A 21,464-nucleotide genomic window follows, 5' to 3' on the forward strand; every position below is an offset into this window, starting at 1 on the left:
GATGTCGGAGCGTCAGGAAGCCTGCAGAGGCGTGATGACACCCCCCACCCCCCCCCTCTATTGTTACAGGCCGTAATGACCTCTGAGCAGGAAGTGAACGGTGAAACCACAGAACCCTCGCCAAGCTAAAAGCTTTCTTCTGATTGATACTGAGCTCAGAAATCCCTTCCTGCTGCTGAGAGGAGTCTGCTGAAACCACACACACACACACACACAGACACACACAGGGAGTGTGTCTGTGTGTGATTCTACTGTATCTGCACCAAAATACTGATCTATAAATACACCTTCTGCACTTTGAGAGCTTTATTACACCGCTGCTATGTCCACACACACCCTGTGGTGAGTAGTGGACTGACTTCACCAGCACACACAGTAAATACAAGGTGTTTACTGCATCAACCAATCACAGAAGCAGGAAGTCACTGCTGCTGCCCGCGGTCTGATAGACAGACAACCCAGAGAGCTGCTGGGAAATATCTGGTCCTGGTTTGTTTGACTGCATCTGAGCCGGGACGACCTGCAGCACTGACAGAACGAAGAACTCTGATATACGTCTGTCTGTGGGCTGAGGACATCTGTCTGTGTGTCTGTCTGTGGGCTCAGGACGTCTGTCTGTGGCCTCAGGACGTCTGTCTGTGGACTCAGGACGTCTGTCTGTGTCTGTCTGTGGGCTCAGGACATCTGTCTGTGGCTGTCTGTGGGCTCAGGATGTCTGTCTGTGGGCTCAGGACGTCTGTCTGTGGGCTCAGGACGTCTGTCTGTGGCTGTCTGTGGGCTCAGGACGTCTGTCTGTGGGCTCAGGACATCTGTCTGTGTCTGTCTGTGGGCTCAGGACATCTGTCTGTGTCTGTCTGTGGGCTCAGGACGTCTGTCTGTGTCTGTCTGTGGGCTCAGGACGTCTGTCTGTGGGCTCAGGACGTCTGTCTGTGGGCTCAGGACGTCTGTCTGTGGGATCAGGACGTCTGTCTGTGGCTGTCTGTGGGCTCAGGACGTCTGTCTGTGGGATCAGGACATCTGTCTGTGTCTGTCTGTGGGCTCAGGACGTCTGTCTGTGGCTGTCTGTGGGCTCAGGACGTCTGTCTGTGGGATCAGGACGTCTGTCTGTGTCTGTCTGTGGGCTCAGGACGTCTGTCTGTGGCTGTGGGCTCAGGACGTCTGTCTGTGGGCTCAGGACATCTGTCTGTGTCTGTCTGTGGGCTCAGGACGTCTGTCTGTGGGCTCAGGACGTCTGTCTGTGTCTGTCTGTGGGCTCAGGACGTCTGTCTGTGGCTGTCTGTGGGCTCAGGACGTCTGTCTGTGGGCTCAGGACATCTGTCTGTGTCTGTCTGTGGGCTCAGGACATCTGTCTGCGTCTGTCTGTGGGCTCAGGACGTCTGTCTGTGGCTGTCTGTGGGCTCAGGACGTCTGTCTGTGTCTGTCTGTGGGCTCAGGACGTCTGTCTGTGGCTGTCTGTGGGCTCAGGACGTCTGTCTGTGGGCTCAGGACATCTGTCTGTGTCTGTCTGTGGGCTCAGGACATCTGTCTGTGTCTGTCTGTGGGCTCAGGACGTCTGTCTGTGGGCTCAGGACGTCTGTCTGTGGCTGTCTGTGGGCTCAGGACGTCTGTCTGTGTCTGTCTGTGGGCTCAGGACGTCTGTCTGTGTCTGTCTGTGGGCTCAGGACGTCTGTCTGTGGGCTCAGGACGTCTGTCTGTGTCTGTCTGTGGGCTCAGGACGTCTGTCTGTGGCTGTCTGTGGGCTCAGGACGTCTGTCTGTGGGCTCAGGACATCTGTCTGTGTCTGTCTGTGGGCTCAGGACATCTGTCTGTGTCTGTCTGTGGGCTCAGGACGTCTGTCTGTGGGCTCAGGACGTCTGTCTGTGGCTGTCGGTGGGCTCAGGACGTCTGTCTGTGTCTGTCTGTGGGCTCAGGACGTCTGTCTGTGTCTGTCTGTGGGCTCAGGACGTCTGTCTGTGGGCTCAGGACGTCTGTCTGTGGGCTCAGGACGTCTGTCTGTGGGCTCAGGACGTCTGTCTGTGGCTGGGTTCTGTCTGTCTCTGCTGTCAGCTGTGGTTTTGGATCATGTAGCTGCTGTTGAGCTGTCGTGTAAAATGGTTTCAGTGTTTCAGTTTTTGTCTGATGCTGCTGTGTCAGAGGTCAGAGTGCAGGTCTGACCCTGAAATCAGGAAGAGGTCCTGCAGGAGGGCCCTGCGCTGACCTCTGACCCCTGCATGCTTCCTGCCTCACACAGCGCTTACAGAGAGGATGAGACGAACAGGAAGGACTGGTGTCTGTGGTTAATCTGCGCCTCCCTGCTCCTCTAATAAACGCTGAGATCTCATCACACAAAGCCCTCATCCTACCTGAGAGGGGTGAAGGAGCAGAAAGACGAGGTCAGGCAGGAACTGTGATGAGAAGAAGTAATCATCTTCTTAATCTCTGCTGCTCTTCAGGCTCAGCTCAAGCTGCCAACGAGTGCAGAGATTCAGCAGTCGGAGGGCTCGAAGAGAGGAGGACAAAGTGTGTCTGATTGTGTTTCATGTTTGTTTAGTTTCAGACAGAAACTAGAGGATCATGGTGGTTCTGCGCTCGCTGGTTAGCTCGTCCTTCCTCTTTAACGCTGAGTGTCTGCATGTTTTGTGTCTTTGATGAAGAACAGTGAGTCGGTGAGTGTGTCTCCTGTGTGTCTGAGTTCATCAGGATGTGCTGCTCTGACGTTTGAAGAACTGGAGCTGCTGCTTCCTGGTTCAGAGCTGTTACACTCACAGTGAGCGTGAACAGCCCCGTGCTGCGGTGCTGCTGACGGAGGCGGCGGCACGTTCCGGCTCAGCGGGCTGCCTCCTCACCACAGACTCTGATTAGTGAAGAAGAGGAGCGAGCAGAAGGTGTAATTGAGAGTGTGAGGTGGTGATGACGACGCTGACAGCAGCCTCGTGTCTTCCTCTCAGAGGTAATTAAAGAGCACGCGGAAACATTAGAGGACGATTTCACATACGGCGGCAACTGGAGCCAATTATCTGCGTCAGACGTGGATGGAGGACCACAACAAAGACACACAAACACCAACTGTCCTCGTTCAGGTGGAGTCTGTGACGCATTAAGATGCTGCAGCAGGAAGTGAAGCACAGGAAGCTGAAACCTGTCATCAGGGCCGTACTCCCTCCTGATTGGTCAATCATTCTGTGGTCTGTTATTCCTGAAGCATGGACTGTTGCTATGGAAACAGTTGTATTAACTGTGGAGGATTGTTTGACGTTTAGTGAGAGTCATTAACATGTCAGTGTGCAGCCATTTAACCCCTGAGAGGCCACCCTCAGTCTGTCCACTTCCTGTTCAGGAACATGCAGGGGGTGGGGCCTGTTTAACATTCTGTGTTTAATGATCACAGTGGCGTCTTCGTCCTGCGGTGGGTCAGAGCGGCTGACGGCAGGCGGACCGCCGCCCTGCTGGCTGTTCTCGCCAGCTCGGCGCTTCGGTCTGAGTGTGAACCTGCAAACGTCACACCAACAGAGGAAGGTGTGTCAGAGGACCAGGCGCTGTCCTCCTCCACCTGATCATGTCGCCGCGGTGTGTTTTCCAGCAGTGTGTGTGTGTGTGTGTGTGTGCGTGTGTGTGCTGCCTCCTGACCCTCCTCTTATGAAGTCCTGGTGAACAGGTCGCTGCCTGTGTTTGCATCTTCACAGTAATCCTGCGGCTCCTCCTGCAGAGGTCCAGCAGGACGAGCCGCTGATGAAGAGGAGTGGTGAGTTCTGCCTGAGCTGATCCACACAGCGTACAGTCCAAGGCGTCTCATCAGGGGACATAATTGGCTGAGGCCCAAGCTGCGGGGGACAGAAGATGAAGTCACGCTCAGAGCAAAACAACATGTCGTCATGGTAATCTGCTGCGGCGTGCGTCCTCTGGCTGAGGAAGACCCAGCAGGACCACAGACCACAGCACCCCTCACTGGTGTGTCAGTCCTGAGGTCAGGGGGCGGCTGCGCGCATGTCGTTTCTGGTGCAGGTTTATTTGTGAGGATGAGGCGTCCGGGACATGTGACCATGTCTGACTCCTCTGAGCTGGACTGGCAGAGAGGTTACGTCTCCATGAAGACATCCTGAGTCTGACGTGTCTCCTCGGAGCCTCCCTTCAGTCAGGCCCCCTTCAAACACAGACTCAGTGTGTGTGGACCTGGTTTCCAGGCGGCCGTGCTGAATGGTGGTATTTACAGTCTGAGGACAGCCTGAGCAGCCCATCCCTGAATCAGTGTTTCCAGACATCACTGATGCTGACTTCACCCTGAACTAAACCACTAAACGCTGATGTCCATCATGATATCTGTGTTTCCACGGCAGCGCGCCTCCATCACTGCCCGTCCGGCTCCTCCCGGCTGCTCCGGCTCCTTGGCACTGACATTCCAGCGTATTAATCTTTAACTACTGCCAGATGGACGGGAACGGCAGCGAGGAAGAGGAAAAGAGGGCTGAAGCACGGCCTTGTGGGAACATTTGTTCAGGATGATCGGCTGCCCGTTTTGCCGCCATGGCGACGGGAGATGAGGCGGTGACATCAGCCAGGAGCCGCAGGAAGACGAGGTGGACGTGGAGAACGTGATGTCAGAGTGTGTTCAGACTCACAGAACCGTTTACACTGTGGACCAATCAGTGTGGAGGCGGCGGCTGTGGATACTATACAGCTACAGACCAGTCTGTGTGTGTCTGTGAGTGTGTGTGTGTGTGTGTGTGTGTCTGTGTGAGTGTTTGTGTGTGTGTCTGTGTGAGTGTGTGTGTGCGTCTGTGTGTGTGTGTGTGTGTATATGTTTGTGTCTGTGTGAGTGTGTGTGTGTGTGTGTGTGTGTCTGTGTGTTTGTGAGTGTTTGTGTGTCTGAGTGTCTGTGTGAGTGTGTGTGTGTGTGTGTTTGTGTGTGTGTCTGTGTGTGTGTGTGTGCGTCTGTGTGTGTGTGTCTGTGAGTGTGTGTGTGTGTGTGTGTGAGTGTTTGTGTGTGTGTCTGTGTGAGTGTGTGTGTGCGTCTGTGTGCGTGTGTGTGTGTATATGTGTGTGTGTATCTGTTTGTGTCTGTGTGAGTGTGTGTGTGTGTGTGTCTGTGTTTGTGTGTGTGTCTGTGTGTGTTTGTGAGTGTTTGTGTGTCTGAGTGTCTGTGTGAGTGTGTGTGTGTCTGTGTGTGTTTGTTTGTGTGTGTCTGTGTGTGTGTGTTTGTGTGTGTGTCTGAGTGTCTGTGTGAGTGTGTCTGTGTGTGTTTGTGTGAGTCTGTGAGTGTCTGTGTGTCTGTGTGTGTTTGTGACTGTGTGAGTGTGTGTGTCTGTGAGTGTCTGTGTGTGTTTGTGACTGTGTGAGTGTGTGTGTCTGTGAGTGTCTGTGTGTGTCTGTGTGTGTTTGTGTCTGTGTCTGTGTGTGTCTGTGTGTGTTTGTTTGTGTGTGTCCTCTAATTGTTTAATGCTCTCCTCCTCAGTGCGTCATCAGTAACATGTTTCATAATTGATGCTTTATCTTGATAATGGCTTTGTCGTCTCTTTGACAACGTACACACTCACAGACACACACAGAGTGGTGATTTACTGCAATTACACAGCCTGGTAATTAGTCCGGAGGCTGCAGTCTTTGTCCCCGCTGTGGTTTCAGCCTCCACAGCGTCTCCGTGTCCTCCTCTGTCAGAGGACGCTTCTTTGACCTGGCAGTGACGGACAGGTGACGGGCCGCTGTCAGCGCAGGCCTCAGCTTCACGCGGCCCGCGGCGTGCTGACCATCAGCAGGTAAATCAGCTGTCTGCGGTGACGCTCCAGCCCTGACGTTACAGCAGCTACGCTGAAGAGGAGGAGAGCACCGGTTACCGTGGAGACTGAGCCTGTAAACAAGGAATGAGGAGGAAGTCTGTGCAGGAGGAACCTCGAAAGCAGAACGTCTCAGATGCTGAAAACCAGTCTGCACACATCAGTCCAGCTCCACAGAAACCAGTCCAGACCTGTCTGCACACATCAGTCCAGCTCCACAGAAACCAGTCCAGACCAGTCCAGACCTGGGCCTGGTTGTTTCTTCTGTATGTTTGCAAATTAACTCTGAACATCAGCGTTTCAGGTATGAATCATGTCACCAAACATCTGGAGCTTCTCACTGTGAATGAGGTCTGACTGTAAACACACACACACACACGCACACACACACACACACACACACACACGCACACACACACACACACACGGTGCTGGGAACTGACTGAAACTGACTGGATCTGACTAAAAATGGCCTTTTAGCAGAGAGCAGCGTGCCAGCTCCGAGGCAGTGATGGATAGTTCCTGCTGCACCACGACCAGCACATTACAGCCTGCTTTCAGCAGATAGAGCTGCTGGCAGCAGGCTGCAGTGTGTGTGTGTGTGTGTGTGTGTGTGATAGGAAGGCAGAGGGAGGGTCAACACTACAGGCGAATAAACACTGAAACCTGGAACACAGTAAGTGTGTTAAGAGACATTAATTAGGGTATATGCTGGATCTGTCCCAGCACACACACACCGCTGCCTGCCTGTGTGACGTAGTTCCACGGTGCCACGGTGCATTCACTGAGGACTTGTTGTTCCTGTACATGTGGCTCTGCCGTTCAGCAGATTTTGACGTACAACTAAACTCCGAGTTACATAAGAGTCGTAACACAACAGAGAAACACAAAGAGCCTCTGAGGAGTGTGTGTCAGCCGTTCTCTGTGTGAGCAGAGGATCAGAGAGCCTGGTCACTTCTGCTGCTGCTTTGTCTGTGTCTTCTGTGAACTTCCTGTTTTATTTTGAAGGTCAGGTTGGAAGGTGTGTGTGTCTGCCTTCCTCTTCTTTTCCCGCCATTGTGACCGCATTGTGGCTTTTTTGTAGAGTTTTGTTAGAGTTGGGTTTTTCTCAGTGTTGGTCTTTGGTCGGTCTGTGTTTGACTCCAGCTCCTTCACTTTAACCAAAGCTGAGTCCAGAACCAGCCGAGTCTCAAAGAAAGGAGGCGGCGGCGGCGGCCATGTGACCGCGTATCACTGAGGCGATGAGGCCTGCCGTACAGAGCAGCTCCACCTAATGAGGGCAGAGAACATGAGGTCCTGTGGAGGATGAGCTGTCGTCAGTCTGAGTCGGCGCCTCCTGTTCAGCTTCACTGTTTTCTGTCTGTTTGTGACTGTAATCAGGCGCCGCTGGCCCTCTTGTCCTAATTGCTGGGGTCGTTGCTGAAGTGATGGGAGGCGGCGGCCCTCAATCAGCTGGAGGACTGTTCAATCACAGGAAGCCCCTGGTGGTCCCGGCTCTTCCTCTGATTCCTCCTCTCAGACTTTCTGGCTTCACTCTGTCTGACCTGAAAACAACCTGAGAACACACACTGGCGTCTACTGGAAGTCTGACGCTTTCAGAATAAAAGCCTCCTCACGCCAGCGTCAACACGCCTGCGGCTCTTCTTCAGCTGCTGATTCTGTTCACAGGCCAAGTTTCTATATTAGCATGACTGCATTAGCATTAGCACACATGGTAGCAGTTAGCTCTGCAGCTGGGTCTGATGGGAGGAATGTGCTTGGCATTCTGACCTGACGGTGGCGCTACAGGAGACATCAGAGACGCAGAGGACAGGTGTGAAGCTGCTTCCTGTTTGTGTCACATGAGAACGCGTCAGCTGTTCGAGTTAAACGGAGCTGCTGCTGAGTTTGATTAAGCAGACAAAAGGCAGAGACGCGAGGTAAAATTAGCCTGTGTTTGTCAGGAAATACCTACCGATCTGATAGGCCGGCTGCAGTTTCCATGACCTCTGTTAATAAATGCCCTGCAGGGAGGCTGGGGGCTCTGTGGGAACGGCTCTGTTTGGTTTGCAGAGAGGAAGCTCTCACTGTACACTCATGTCTTAATTATCAGCTCAGAGAACATTCATTAGCTCTAATCTCATCCTCGGCAGATTCATTCAGAATGCTGTTTAAACGGGCCGCAGACCTGACAAATACTCACACACGTACAGATCTTTCACAGTAAAAGCCTTTATAATCAGTCTGTTACTGTAAAAACATGGTGGGTTAGAATGTATTTATTATTGTTTCAGATGTTTTACGGTGACGATCCGTTCATGTTCTGTTAATGATGAACGGATCATGAACCCCTCGTCTGAGGCCTCCTTCGGTTGCAGGTGATCACTCTGATGTTTCTCTTTAACTTTAAATGTTTGTGTGTCTCAGACTCGCCGTGCTTCCTGTTCTTCCTGCGGCTCTGATGGCCGCCGCCTGCGTCCGAGCCTCACGGCGGTCCGCCTGTGCGGCTCTGATTGTGGAACCTGCTGTTAAATCTGTCGGGCCTGAGGACCGGATGCTGCGGAGGACGCTTGTGACCTGCAGGCTTTCTGCTGCATCACGCCGCCCTCGGGGCAGAGCCATTAACAGCAGGTTGTCTGGCCTGCGGACGCATCGACCCGGCTCCTGTTGCACTGACGAGGCCAGGACCAGGAGCTAAGGAGCGGCTCGCTCCGACACAGATCACATACGGTGACGGGCTGATGGCAGAATAACTGACTCAACAGGAAGTCATGGCGGAGCTTCCTGCTGACAGCTGACGGTGTCTGATGAACTCTGCTCCATGTCAGCTTTCCAGGAACCGAGCGCCTCTGTGTGTCTGAGTTTGTCCTCTGAGGAGATTTCTGCAGGAAGTTTCCAAACGTTCAGGCTGAACGGAGGAAAACCTGCAGAACATTCCTGCAGCCGTCACATCAACACCCTGCCTCCTCCTCCTCCTCCTCTCTGGACTTTGGGTCCAATAAATTTGTCTGAAATGGCCTGACGGGGTCACTTATGTTAGCTATGTTAGCTCATCGGTGGTTGAGACAGGGATAACATTAGCATTAGCTAAGCTTAGCCAGCAAGGTAGCATCATAACATAACTTATTAAGTTATGTGATCCCAGTCGTTTCATCACAGCCTCTGCACACACTGCTGTGTGCTTCAGAATGTTTCCACGGCTGCAGGAATTAGACCCAGCCCCAATAAAAATGACAAAATGAACAAACACAGAGCGCAGAGGGTCAAAGTGCTGCTAATAAACCCTGGAGCAGCCGCAGAGGACAGAGGACACGCTGCTGAACCTGAAGCTCTGTAAACTGAAACATCCTCAGACCGGTCGACATGACACCTCAATGACCAGGAGACCAGGAAACCTCAACGACCAGGAAACCAGGAAACCTCAACGACCAGGAAACCAGGAAACCTCAATGACCAGGAGACCAGGAAACCTCAACGACCAGGAAACCAGGAAACCTCAATGACCAGGAAACCAGGAAACCTCAACGACCAGGAGACCTCAATGACCAGGAGACCTCATGACAAATACAACAACAACACCAAAACTATCTGACATTTAAAACACGTCCATGAAGGTCTGGAACCCGTCCCCTTCTCAGCCATTCAGGACAAACCACATCACGATAACCATAGTTGGACACGTGAAGCGAGGCGGCGGCGGACTCACCTCGGCCGTCGCCCTGGATGTCGTTGAGGATCTGGGAGTAGTTGATTGGCGGTTTGTCTTCCTCGAACACTCGGTCCACCAGAGTGATGTTGATGCTCTTCAGCTCCAAGTACAAACCCTCCACGGCGAAGTAGCATGGCCGGTCGTCCACCTTGTTGTCACTGAACATCAGCATCACTTGATCCCGCCAGCCAAAGTGCTCGCAGATCTGCAGGGCGAACCTCCCCAGCTTCTTGTGGGTGGGGCCAGTGTTGGTGATGTAGGGGTAGACGCCGCCATAGAACGCCACAGCCGGGGCGCCCGCCGTGACCATGGGTATTTTCCAGTGGGTGGTGAAGAGGCCGACAGGAGAGGCGGTGTAGGAGCAGCCAGGCCCGAAGAAAGCCCACGGGTTGTGGGCCAGTTTCAGGTCCACCGCCATGAGCGGCGCCATGGACTCGGAGCAGATCCCGTCTTTGTCCTGGCTGCTTTTGAAGGCGTAGGTGAGGTGGTGGTTGGGGAGCAGGGTGGGGTCAGCATTGACCTTTCTGATGGCGCGCTCCAAGGCGGGGCCGACGCGGGGCCACGCCCACGGGTAGTCCGTGTTGTTCTGCGGTAAAATGACAGCCAGCGTGATGTTCTGGAGCGCCCGGTGCTTCCCTGGAGAGTGACGAGCCGCTCGTCCCGTCTGCAGGTCCCACAGAACCAGCAGAGCCAGCAGGACAGCGCCCCCCCTCCACCGGGCCATCCTCTGCCCCGCTAGAGGTCTGCTCGACCACGGCTGAATGACTAACCCTGCAGACACACACACAGGGGACAGGGTCAGAAAACATGTAACACACAGTGACTGACGCACAGCTCCTCCTCTGCCTGGACCCTCATCACACGGTCAGGACGGTGAGGCCCGCGGCGGCTCGTCACGGCCCGCTTCACTGTGATCACCCGGCCGGAGTCGTGGGAGAAAAACTCCCCATGGCTGCAAAATGAGAGGGCGGCGGCGCCCACCTCACAGGGGAGGAGGGAAAACATGACGAGCTGAGAACAGCAGGAACGGACCTGCTCAGCTGATCAACACCAGCAGCTCAGCTTCACCTGCCAATCATTCACTCAGTGACAGTTATGTGACCACGGCACACTGTTATAACATCCACTCAAATGTCAGACGCCGCCGTCCTGCTGCCAGCAGCGGGCGCTGTGGAAGGATGTCAGGTCCAGTATTGATCATGTAAACAGACTGATGGAGGATGCTGTGGTGACGTCACTGATAGTTACAGAACCAGACTTCTATTGATCAGAGAAGATGTAAAACATCTCAAATGGAACTTTATCGTTTGAAGCCCGTCACCAGACTGCTCTTCTTCAGTGGTGCTGGAGGCTTGGAGGACTAACAGCTTCTTTGGGGGGGGGGTTTACTGAACAGAAGCAGGAGCTGAGACCCGACAAGTGACGGACCATGACGTCATCAGGACGGGTCCGTCACTTTTTGGGGTTCCCTGGAAACATTTGCTGATGGTTGGTGCTTCTTGCAGCAGGTTTCTGTTCAGGACATGTTAAACAGAAAATCATCAAGTCTGTGATGATGTTATATCACACTAACACACCAGGCGCGCGCGTGTGTGTGTCTGTGTGTGTGTGTGTGGCTGTGTGTGTGTGGCTGCCAGTCAGAGCTGCAGCTGATGAAGACGTGTGACTCAGTGTACCTTTCACACCGGAGATTAGAGCCGGGTGTTAGTGGGTCTTTCACTATAAACAGCCGTCTGCGTCTTAAACCGAACTCTGGGTCCGGGCTCTGAGCACCAGCCAGCCTCCACAGCCCGTAATGGACCCAGCCTGAGCTGCAGCTCCCTGCGGACAGACCGGAGCCTGTCTGATGGAAATCAATAGATGACAGCATGCTCCGTACCTCAGCGGCCGCCTCCGCGCCTCCTCATGCTGGCTGTAGCTCTCTGGATGGTTCTAATCAGCAGCCGCTCCGGCAGCTCCACAGCCCGGCGCAGCGCGCACGGGTCGTCCGGTCCTGATCCAGGAGCAGCGCTCCTCCTCCTCCTGACCTGACCCGGGCACTGGTCCTGCGCGTTCACGGCTCCGGTTTGTCTCTGGAAACTTTCACACGTTTAACATGTTCACCTGTGCGCGCGCGGACACCTCACGTCCACCAACTGGATCAGAACTCCACAGAGCGCGCGAACCCCCCACATCATCCACGGAGGAGGCTGATCAATCATCAATCAATAATCAATAATCCCTCTGACAGGTGAAGCCGCTGCCTACAGCTGATCCTCCTGCTCCGCGTCTCTCCCTGCGCTGAAGTCCATGTGTGATAGACTGAGAGTGCGCAGCCGCAGAGACCCGAGCGGCTGGGCGGAGAGAGAGAGAGAGAGAGAGAGAGGGAGGGAGGGAGGCAGACTGACCTCTGAGGGGACCTGGCCAGATATTTGGTTGAGTCTGTATCCGTGCTGCCTACAGGGGGCGCTGTCCACAGGCAGTGTGATGCCTGCTGCAGACTGCAGTTCCTCTGGTGACCACCTGAGGCTGGTGGACTAGGAGCACATACAGGGATTAGTTCCATCATCGCCCAAGATTCATATGGGTTCATATTAAATCCACCCTCAAGTGGCTACAGGAGGAACTGCAGTTTGTGGCTCCAGCAACAACACACACACACTTCATGTAAACACACACACACTTTATGTAAACACACACACACTTTATGTAAACGCACACACACTTCATGTAAACACACACACTTTGTGTCGCTCTGATGCAACGGTTTGATTTTAATAGACAGGACCCTGTGGAGCCTCAGAGAAGATCTGATCAATGACCAGGTGAAATTATTTCAGAGAATGTTCTCATTGATCTGCAGCTCGCTGTCACGCTGTCCTCAGTCTGTCGGCGCCCCTCGGCTTTCTGGCTCCCATCATGGCGGCTCCGTTTACGAGCACTTTACAGATCAATAAAAGCAAACGCACCGTTAGAAGGAGGACGGCAGCTCACAGACACACACCAGCTGAGTGTGTGGAAGAGGACCCAGCCCAGTGCATCCTGGGAGCTGGAGTTAGGAGCAGGACAGTCAGAGCGAGGGTGTGTGAGTCCTCCTCTGTGTGTGTGTGTGATGTTAATGACTGACAGCAGCTCATCCACAGACAGACCTTCATGTGTTAAAGGTCGTCTGTTTTTACAGTGTTGTGACATCACAGTTGTGTCTATAACATCTCACACAGAGGGATGAAACTTTGGGGAGTGGCCTGCAGGCTCTCGGGTCAGCTGAGCTGTGATGATGCTACAGGAAATCATCAATAATGGATCTGCCTCCAGACGGATGGAGGCGTGCGTGTATCTGAGGAAGCCGCCATTTTACTCCTCACTGTGCAGACCTGCAGGCAGGTGGCCCCGCCTCCATTCAGACTGAGACACTGAAGACACTGGTAGACGTTTATGACCGTACAGCTCCCAGCCACCAGGGGGCGATGCTGGTGTTTAGTGAGTCAGTGAGTGTGCTGCAGGCTAACTGCTGTGGTCTTTATGCTAAGCTAACATGGAGAACACAGCCCTGGTGTCGGTGTGCTATCCATCCTTAGCCGCCGTGTCCCTCCTGGTTTTGGTCCCTTCAGGTGCTTCTGGTCCATTATTGAACAGAACAGGATGTAGATATTCAGACAGCTGTGTTAGCGCGCCGTGTGCGGGAACAGAGGCCCCGCTGTGACCGCTTTTAACCATGAGCAGGCTCAGCACGCCGCTGCTGGACTCACTTACCCACAAGTCCTCAGCTCATGTGTGAACATGTGCAGGTCTGTGTGTGTGTCTGTGACTGTGTGTGTCTGTTTCTGTGTGTATGTGTTTGACAGAAATGTTCAGCACCACCCAGCTAACAGGCCTCTGAACTGACCAATCAGCAGCCACCAGCAGCATGCTAATGCTCGAAGGGTTAAATGAGCTCCACAGCTGTGTGATCTCTCCATCGGCTCTGTATTATCTGACACATTAAAGCTGTGATTAGGTCGTTAGATGAGGATGTGACTTCATTACATATAATTCCTATAATCAGCAGAGGCTCCACTAACACACACACACACACACAGGCAGACACACAAAAACAAACACACTGATTGTCACATCGTAAACATTGTGATCACTCCTCACACCTGCAGAGGAAGACGCTTTAACCTGTGACCCTCTGTGATCAGACACACACAGACACACATACAAGCACACACACAGACACACACACAAAAACAAACACACTAAATGTCACATCGTAAACATTGTGATCACTCCTCACACCTGCAGACCTGTGACCCTCTGTGATCAGACACACACACAGACGCACACATACACACAGACGCACACATACACACAGATACACACACACACAAACAAACAGACACAGACACACACACTCCGCTCAGCAGATCGGACATGATTTCATTTCATTTGATGAAACCATCTGAAGCAGAAAGCACTGAGTGAGGCTGGAGCGCCCCCCGGTGGTCTCCTGTTGTAGCTGCATGATCTCTGCAGGAGCTGATAGAACTGTGTGTTCCTAATAGAACAGATCTGAGAGTGCAGCTTTACTTGTAGTTCCTAGGATTCATCACAGTAGATGGAGGACGAGCCCTCAGCTGTCGGTCAGCTCAGCTGTCGGTCAGCTCAGCGCTCTCTTCGTGTCTGTTTTGCTGTGAGCTGCTGAAATCCTGCAGACATATGAACAATATCAACAAATCCAGAGTCCGGGCTGCTGATGGACACATGATGTTTCTGCAGGCGCTCAGAGGAGACCTGAAGCTTTATTTATACAAATGCAGTCATCACCCCGGCACCGAGCGCCCCCTCCAAACACAGACACTATGAAGCCACGCTGAGCCGATTACAGCACAGCGGCGCCCCCTGCAGCATCACACAGCAGCTGCGGCCACAAACACACCAAAACAGTCACAGCAAAAGCAACTCATCCAACAACAAACACCTTATTTACAGACAGATGCAACAGAGCTCAGAGATCATCGATGACTGATCATCATATCGATCGACCAGCTGATTAACCCGCCGTATGATCTGAGGGATCTGAACGTTTCCGCTGCTTCGGATCTCTGTGTGTTTCGGTCAGGATAACTAAGCTACACGGACAGCTAGCTTAGCTTAGCATAAAGCCTGACATCTAGGTAAAGCCCACAAACTGTTAATTACTGAGTCTAGAGATGTATTTGGACAGGCTGGCTACACAGTCTGCATGCTAAGCTAACCTTAGCCGTACTGCTACATCACGCTAATGTTAGCATCAGTGTGTTTAAGTAGGTTTGAGAAAAACAACCCCAAAAAACCAAGTCCAGATGTCTGTCTACATCTCATCAGCGTGCGCCGGTTTGGCCGGATCGTGGCCTCCTTTACGGCCCACGGGCTCAGTCTGCCCGTCAACAACAGCCGAGCTGTTCCCTGATTGGCTCCTTTCTAGACCCGACCCATCAAGGGCTGGCGGCTGGTCGGAGTCTTCTGTCGGGTTCTGGAGGACGGCGGCGCCCTCTGGAGGAACTGACTGGCTGGTTTGAGATGTCAGGGGGTCAGACAGGAGGGGCGGACTGTTGACGCCGTCTGCTGCCGGCTCAGAGGACGAAGGATCCGTCAGGATGTTTCTGGAAATAACTGAGAAGATTCAAAAGGTTAACTTTCACTTAACCCTTTCAGGCTTCTGCGGAAACACACGAATGTGAAGCTACCGTGGTACTTGGTGATGATAAACATATAATCACATTCTGATATTAAATATTGATCGATGATGTGGGAGGAACAGGAAGTCACCTCCTGTGGGTCTGTAGTCGTCGTCAGCAGCCAGGTCGTGTCTGAACGGACTGAAACTCGGCAGGATGATCAGACCCAGGGAGACCAGGATGATCTGAGGACACACAGCAGCCAGGTATTGATCAGTCAGAGTGTGTGTGTGCAGGAAGACAGAGATCAGGGCATCAGAGAGTCAAACAGCACGGGGTCTTACCAGTAAACAGGTGCTGGTCTGCGCCCCTTTACTGACCGTCTGTTTGATCAGAGACTGAAGCTGCCGCAGCTGAGCCAGCAGGGACCTGAGCGGTGCGATCAATGATCAATAATCAATAACAAAAGACTGAGGAGAGGAACCTCAGCATCCCACAGGAGTCATGGACACACCAAGAGTTTCATTCAAAGAAAGTAAACTCTGACCCAGCAGCTCCTCATCAATCATCAATCATCAATCATCAATCAATGAGAAGACGTGCTCATACATGTTGTGTTTCTCCAGCCGCTCCACCGTCCTCTGCAGCTCTTTGTTCTGTGCTGAGCACGCGGCAGCCCTGTTCACACACAGACACACACAGACAGACACACACAGACACACACACACACAGACACACACACAGACAGACACACACACACACACACACACAGACACACACACACAGACACACACACAGACAGACACACACACAGACACACACACAGACACACACAGACACACACACAGACAGACACACACACACACACACAGAGACACACACACACACACACACACAGAGACACACACACAGAGACACACACACAGACAGACACACACACACAGACACACACACACACACACACACAGACACACAGAGAGACACACACACACACAGCGACAGACAGACACACACAGAGACACACACACACACAGAGACACACACAGACACACACACACAGACACACACACAGCGAGTTACAGCTCTGCCTGTCAGGACCCTTTCAAAATAAAAGCATCAGGTGTGGTCTACCTGCCCTCCAGCCCGTCGATGTACTCCTTCCTCCTCCGCCGACTGTCCTGAGCCGACTGCTTGTTGCGGATTTTCCTCCGGACTTTCTTCAGGATTCGCTCCTCAGCCTGTGGGAGAAAGTTCAACATCAGCGTCTTCATCTACAGGACGAACAGCGAGGGTCCGACCCGCTGCAAACCATCCTGACTTCATCCTCCTGAGGAGCCGGATGTGTCTACAGCGGCCGGGGGTCCGGCGGCGGTCTGACCTTGGTGAGAGGAAGGTTGCTGGGCAGAGACACGCCCTCCTGACCGAGCAGCTTCTGCTCCTCCTCCGTCAGCTGAAGCTCCGGGTACAGCTGCAACAGTAGAAGAAGAGTGAGTCCTCCAGGCGGAACCTCGACTCAGAACTGAGCCGCACACAGAGACACAAAGTCTGTCTCACCAGGTCTCCATCGGGACTGGGTGGGTCGGCGGCGGTTAGGCAGGCGGCGGGGGGAGCGGCCGGGACCACAGGCAGCTCGTTAACGATGCACGAGTCTGAGAGCAGCAGCTGAGAGTTCCAGTCGTCTGCAGAGACACAGGAGGACAACATGTCCCATCAACATGTCTCATCATGTCCCATCAACATGTCTTATGATGTCTCATCATCATGTCCCATCAGAGAGCAGACTGATGATTTAACTACATGATGCATGCAGCGGCCATCAGAAAGCTCAGACCCTCCACAGACTGATCTGTCCTCACCGAGCTCTATGGAGATGACGTTCTCATGTCCACGTTCCATCTTAGCCCCGCCCAGCCCGCTGATGTCATAAACCACCTGATACACAGTCACTGGCTGAGTGCTCGCTGCTGTCGCCATGGTGACAGGTGTGTCAACAGCAGGTTCCTCAGACATGCTGCTGTCACTCTCTGACGACGGGTCGGCGGGGGGGGCGCTGGGGAAGACCTCGTTTGGATCCACGCCGTGCAGGACGTCCTCTGATTCGCTGTCGTCTGCGAGCGTCTGAGGACAAAGTCATAGATGTGAAGTTCATTGGTCAGCTGTGATGTGTTCATGGAAACCTGCAGGCGACCTCTGACCCCTGTCAGAAACTCACAGAGTTGGGGTCCACCGCCCAGTCCTGCAGGGGTTTCTCAGCCCCGCTGAAGACGAGCTCAGAGGAAGAGAACGGAGCGTCCAGAGGCCAGCTGCCGGCCCCCACACCACCCAGGAACAGCTCCCCGCTCTCTGCATCCATCACCTGCACACACACACACACACACACACACACACACACACACACACACACACACACACACACACACACACACACCGATCCGATCAGTCAGATAAACAGAAGGTGCAGCTCAGTGGACGGGAAGGTCTGAATCCAGCTGCTCAGGACACGGTGTGTCCCTTTAAGGCTGGAGAATAAAGAGTGTGTGTGACGCAGACCTGAGGAGGACATCCTGGTAGACACACACACACACACACACACACACACACACACACACAGCCTCTGGCAGTACCAGTCTGACTGAAGGAAACGTGATAAGCTGTTAAACGTGTTTGTGATCCTGCAGCAGCGACACACACCTCAAAACACACACACACACACAAACACACACCTGAAAACACACAGGAGAAGAACACAGCTGCACAGAGCTGAGACACACACACACTGCCTGATGAGTGATAATAACACATGAGTTCTGACAGCAGCAGAGCTGTTAGATGATTTAATCTGTGTGTAACTCCTCACTGGAAGTCCACAGACTCCCCAGAACATTATGTGTGTGTGTGTGTGTGTGTGAGAGAGAGAGAGAGAGAGAGAGAGAGAGGCCTGATCCTGGTTCAGACGGATCAATACTCACAGCTGACGCACGGATCCGGGCTGTTGTTGCTGTGACTTCCGGTTCAGATCTCCCGGTTCGTCATCAGAGCGGCAGCTCTCTCTCTCTCTCTCTCTCTCTCTCTCTCTCTCTCACACACACACACACACACGCTGCTTTCTGTCGGTCCAGAGAAGTCCAGCTGGCAGCCTGAGCCTCCTCTTCCTCCTCTTCTTCTCCTCCTCCTGCTGTTCAGTCTCTTCTTCTCCTGCAGCTCAGCATGCTACTCTGCCGGCGTTTGGCGCCACCTGGTGACCGGCGGTGTTCACTGCACCTGAAACAGTGTGTGGATGATGAGGGCCTCTGTTAAACAACAAAGTAAAAAAACACTTTTTTAATTTTCACTCCATCCTCTAAAGACAAACTCAGACTGTCAGGGACGGTTCAGGGACGTGAGGTCTGGATTTTAACTCCGTGTTGTCAGACTGTGGCTCTGACCAGCAGAGGTCGCTGTTTGGCTTGGTCGGTTGATGTTTAATCCTGCAGGATTCTGATTGGATGCAGATGTGTGTGTGTGTGTGTGGTCAATAAAACGCCAGCAGAGTGTAGTTTCAGGACGCGTTCACAGTCAGCAGCGTGTCCTTCGGTTGGTTCAGTTTGTGGTTCAGCTGCTCTGAACACGATTTGTTCTTTGTTTTCTGTGTTGAAAGTTTTATTTTGAAAATCCACAGCTGTTTGACACAGTTATTGATCGCCTGTATCAGGAATGAAGCATGTCTGACCGTGAGCTCTGGTCTGCTGAGCTGTGGCTCTTGAACGCAGCGCGCTCTGTGCCTTCTGTTTTCCCTCCTCAGCTCTGTGGACTCTGAAACCTCCACCGACAGCAGAGGAGGACGGAGCGGACCCAGAACCCGAGCCCGGATGTCTGCGGAGGCCTGTGACCTGGAGTGCAGCCTGGCTGAGGAGCAGGACTTACAGCAGGTCGCAGCATCGGTCCTGACAGGAGCCGTGTTCGACGGCGGCTGTGCTGACAGCTGTTGGTGTGTTTGTGCTGCAGGTCCTGAACATCTGCGGCCCCGGCGACTACAACGGGCTGGACTACATGGCGGCCTTCTATCACCGCTGGCTGCAGGAGCCCGGCCGCCTTGTCTTCATCGCGAAGGTGAAGAACAGAGTGGTGAGAGCTGAGTGTTTCATGATTATTACACACTGAGTGTGCAGTTCTTGGAGTGTCCACTAGAGGACCTCCACTGCTGTAATAATTCCTTACATTGTCCCCTGGTGGTCATTTGTGGTATAGCAGCCACTTGAGCACCAGGCTGATTTTCATGTCCATCAGGACAGGACCGCAGGCTGTCTGTCCTCTGTGTGTCTCCACCTGTAGGTGGCGCTGGAGTCAGTGCTGCGGGTGGATGGTGGTCAGACAGTCCTTGTCCAGGGTCTTCGGGTCGTGTCTGATCTGAGAGGACACGGCATTGCTGGCGCCCTCCAGAGGCATGTGACCGCCTACGTCCGCCGCCACTTCCCAGAAGTCTCTGCTGTCAGGCTGAGCCGAGGAGACCCGCCGCCACCGCAGATGCTGTCGAAGTACAGGCTGATAGCCAAGGAGGTGTGACACACTGACATCACTGCACCTGTTACATGTCTTAACCAGCAGGGGGCGTGGCCTACCCAAAGCACCTGCTCTCATGTTTTGTGGGTCTCTGATCGGCCCGCTTGTGTCGCCCTCTGCAGGCCATCTTCTCTCTGTGCTGTGAGGCGGCTGACTTAGGCCTCTTTGTGGCTGAGCTCCAGTCCAGACTCCCCTGCCAGGCGGACTCCTCCTCCTCCTCCGGTCCAGTTCGGCTGAACCAGCAGCAGGCTGCGTCTCTGATCCTGTCCCCCCACGTCGTTTCCAACCTGCTGCCGGGCAAAACCATCATCTGTGACTGGGAGCCTCTGAGACCGGTGGAGGCCAACCTGGAGGTGCTGTGGCGCAGGGGGCTGACGTGGATTGCAGACCGAGAGTACGACCCCGCCGCCATCAGTCTGTTAACCCCACCGTATTCTGTCCCCTTACGCCATGATGCCCTCCGCATCAACATCAACATCTTCGGCCACAGCCTGCCGTCGGTGTGCAGCGTTCTGCTGGCTCAGCTCGAAGCTCTGCTGCCGAGCGTCCACGGTTACCTGGTCATATACGCGTACGTGGACCCCGCGGTGTGGCCGGGGCTTCGTCAGTTCTGCCAGACCGAGGCGAATGTGACACCATTTAAGGACTACTGGGAGAACTTCATCCTGGAGGCTGACCTCTGAGCCACCATCTGCAGAACGAAGAGTCCTCAGCAGGCTGCGCCTTTATGAGGGGATTCACATACGTCCCAGTGGCCTGTGGGGGTCTCAGTGGTCTGTGGGGGTCTCAGTGGCCTGTGGGGGTCTCAGTGGTCTGTGGGGGTCTCAGTGGAGGTCTCAGTGGTCTGTGGGGGTCTCAGTGGAGGTCTCAGTGGTCTGTGGGGGTCTCAATGGTCTGTGGGGGTCTCAGTGGTCTCAGTGGTCTGTGGGGGTCTCAGTGGTCTGTGGGGGTCTCAGTGGCCTGTGGGGGTCTCAGTGGTCTCAGTGGTCTGTGGGGGTCTCAGTGGTCTGTGGGGGTCTCAGTGGTCTCAGTGGTCTGTGGGGGTCTCAGTGGCCTGTGGGGGTCTCAGTGGGGGTCTCAGTGGTCTGTGGGGGTCTCAGTGGGGGTCTCAGTGGTCTGTGGGGGTCTCAGTGGTCTCAGTGGTCTGTGGGGGTCTCAGTGGTCTCAGTGGTCTGTGGGGGTCTCAGTGGCCTGTGGGGGTCTCAGTGGCCTGTGGGGGTCTCAGTGGGGGTCTCAGTGGTCTGTGGGGGTCTCAGTGGGGGTCTCAGTGGTCTGTGGGGGTCTCAGTGGTCTCAGTGGTCTGTGGGGGTCTCAGAGTGTCCTGTATGTCATGAAACATTTAAAACATGTAAACAAATGAGAAAAAGATCTTTCAATGTAAAACATGATTGATTAACCTCAAGCTCCAATAAAGTCTGACTTATTGTCTGCATGTGACTGTCTGTGTGTGTCTGTGTGTGTGTGTCTGTGTGTGTGTGTGTGTCAGTGTGTGTGTGTGTCAGTGTGTGTGTGTGTGTGTCAGTGTGTGTGTCTGCATGTGACTGTCTGTGTGTGTCTGTGTGTGTCAGTGTGTGTGTGTGTGTCAGTGTGTGTGTCTGTGTGTGTCAGTGTGTGTGTGTGTGTGTCAGTGTGTGTGTGTGTGTGTCAGTGTGTGTGTGTCAGTGTGTGTCAGTGTGTGTGTGTCAGTGTGTGTCAGTGTGTGTGTGTCAGTGTGTGTCAGTGTGTGTGTGTCAGTGTGTGTCAGTGTGTGTCAGTGTGTGTCAGTGTGTGTGTGTGTGTGTGTGTGTCAGTGTGTGTCAGTGTGTGTCAGTGTGTGTGTGTGTGTGTCAGTGTGTGTCAATGTGTGTGTGTGCACATTCTTGTGTTTTA

General features: G+C 53.7%; 3 protein-coding genes across 4 annotated transcripts in view; 1 reads left to right on the plus strand and 2 right to left on the minus strand.

Annotated features, from left to right (window-relative positions):
* The window catches only part of LOC114448223 (atrial natriuretic peptide receptor 1-like), a 30,004-nt gene extending 18,299 nt beyond the window's left edge, over positions 1-11,705 (minus strand). The window contains exons 1-2 of the mRNA XM_028425033.1: positions 11,315-11,705; positions 9,433-10,206 (exon numbers count right to left, since the gene is read on the minus strand). Of these exons, the coding sequence (XP_028280834.1) occupies positions 9,433-10,159 (727 nt within the window). The 5' untranslated portion in view covers positions 10,160-10,206; positions 11,315-11,705. The remainder of the gene's footprint in view (positions 1-9,432; positions 10,207-11,314) is intronic.
* Positions 11,706-14,164: 2,459 nt separating this feature from the next.
* Positions 14,165-21,464, minus strand: part of creb3l4 (cAMP responsive element binding protein 3-like 4) — an 8,581-nt gene continuing 1,281 nt past the window's right edge. Inside the window, exons 3-12 of the mRNA XM_028425079.1 lie at positions 18,026-18,317; positions 17,269-17,412; positions 16,913-17,174; positions 16,611-16,735; positions 16,435-16,524; positions 16,188-16,294; positions 15,666-15,734; positions 15,401-15,485; positions 15,208-15,301; positions 14,165-15,051 (exon numbers count right to left, since the gene is read on the minus strand). Of these exons, the coding sequence (XP_028280880.1) occupies positions 14,750-15,051; positions 15,208-15,301; positions 15,401-15,485; positions 15,666-15,734; positions 16,188-16,294; positions 16,435-16,524; positions 16,611-16,735; positions 16,913-17,174; positions 17,269-17,409 (1,275 nt within the window). The 5' untranslated portion in view covers positions 17,410-17,412; positions 18,026-18,317 and the 3' untranslated portion in view covers positions 14,165-14,749. The remainder of the gene's footprint in view (positions 15,052-15,207; positions 15,302-15,400; positions 15,486-15,665; positions 15,735-16,187; positions 16,295-16,434; positions 16,525-16,610; positions 16,736-16,912; positions 17,175-17,268; positions 17,413-18,025; positions 18,318-21,464) is intronic.
* On the plus strand, positions 18,579-20,502 carry LOC114448251 (probable N-acetyltransferase 16). 2 transcript variants are annotated; one of them, XM_028425092.1, is made up of 4 exons: positions 18,579-18,964; positions 19,041-19,145; positions 19,368-19,592; positions 19,718-20,502. In XM_028425092.1, the coding sequence occupies exons 1-4, from the start codon at positions 18,905-18,907 to the stop codon at positions 20,276-20,278; spliced, it is 951 nt and encodes a 316-aa protein (XP_028280893.1). In that variant the 5' UTR covers positions 18,579-18,904; the 3' UTR covers positions 20,279-20,502. The 2 variants fall into 2 exon arrangements, with proteins under 2 accessions (XP_028280893.1, XP_028280892.1); XM_028425091.1 differs by having other exon boundaries at positions 18,580-18,964; positions 19,041-19,160; positions 19,718-20,501.

The sequence above is a fragment of the Parambassis ranga genome, chromosome 16, assembly GCF_900634625.1.
Source record: "Parambassis ranga chromosome 16, fParRan2.1, whole genome shotgun sequence".
Lineage (NCBI taxonomy): Eukaryota > Metazoa > Chordata > Actinopteri > Ambassidae > Parambassis > Parambassis ranga.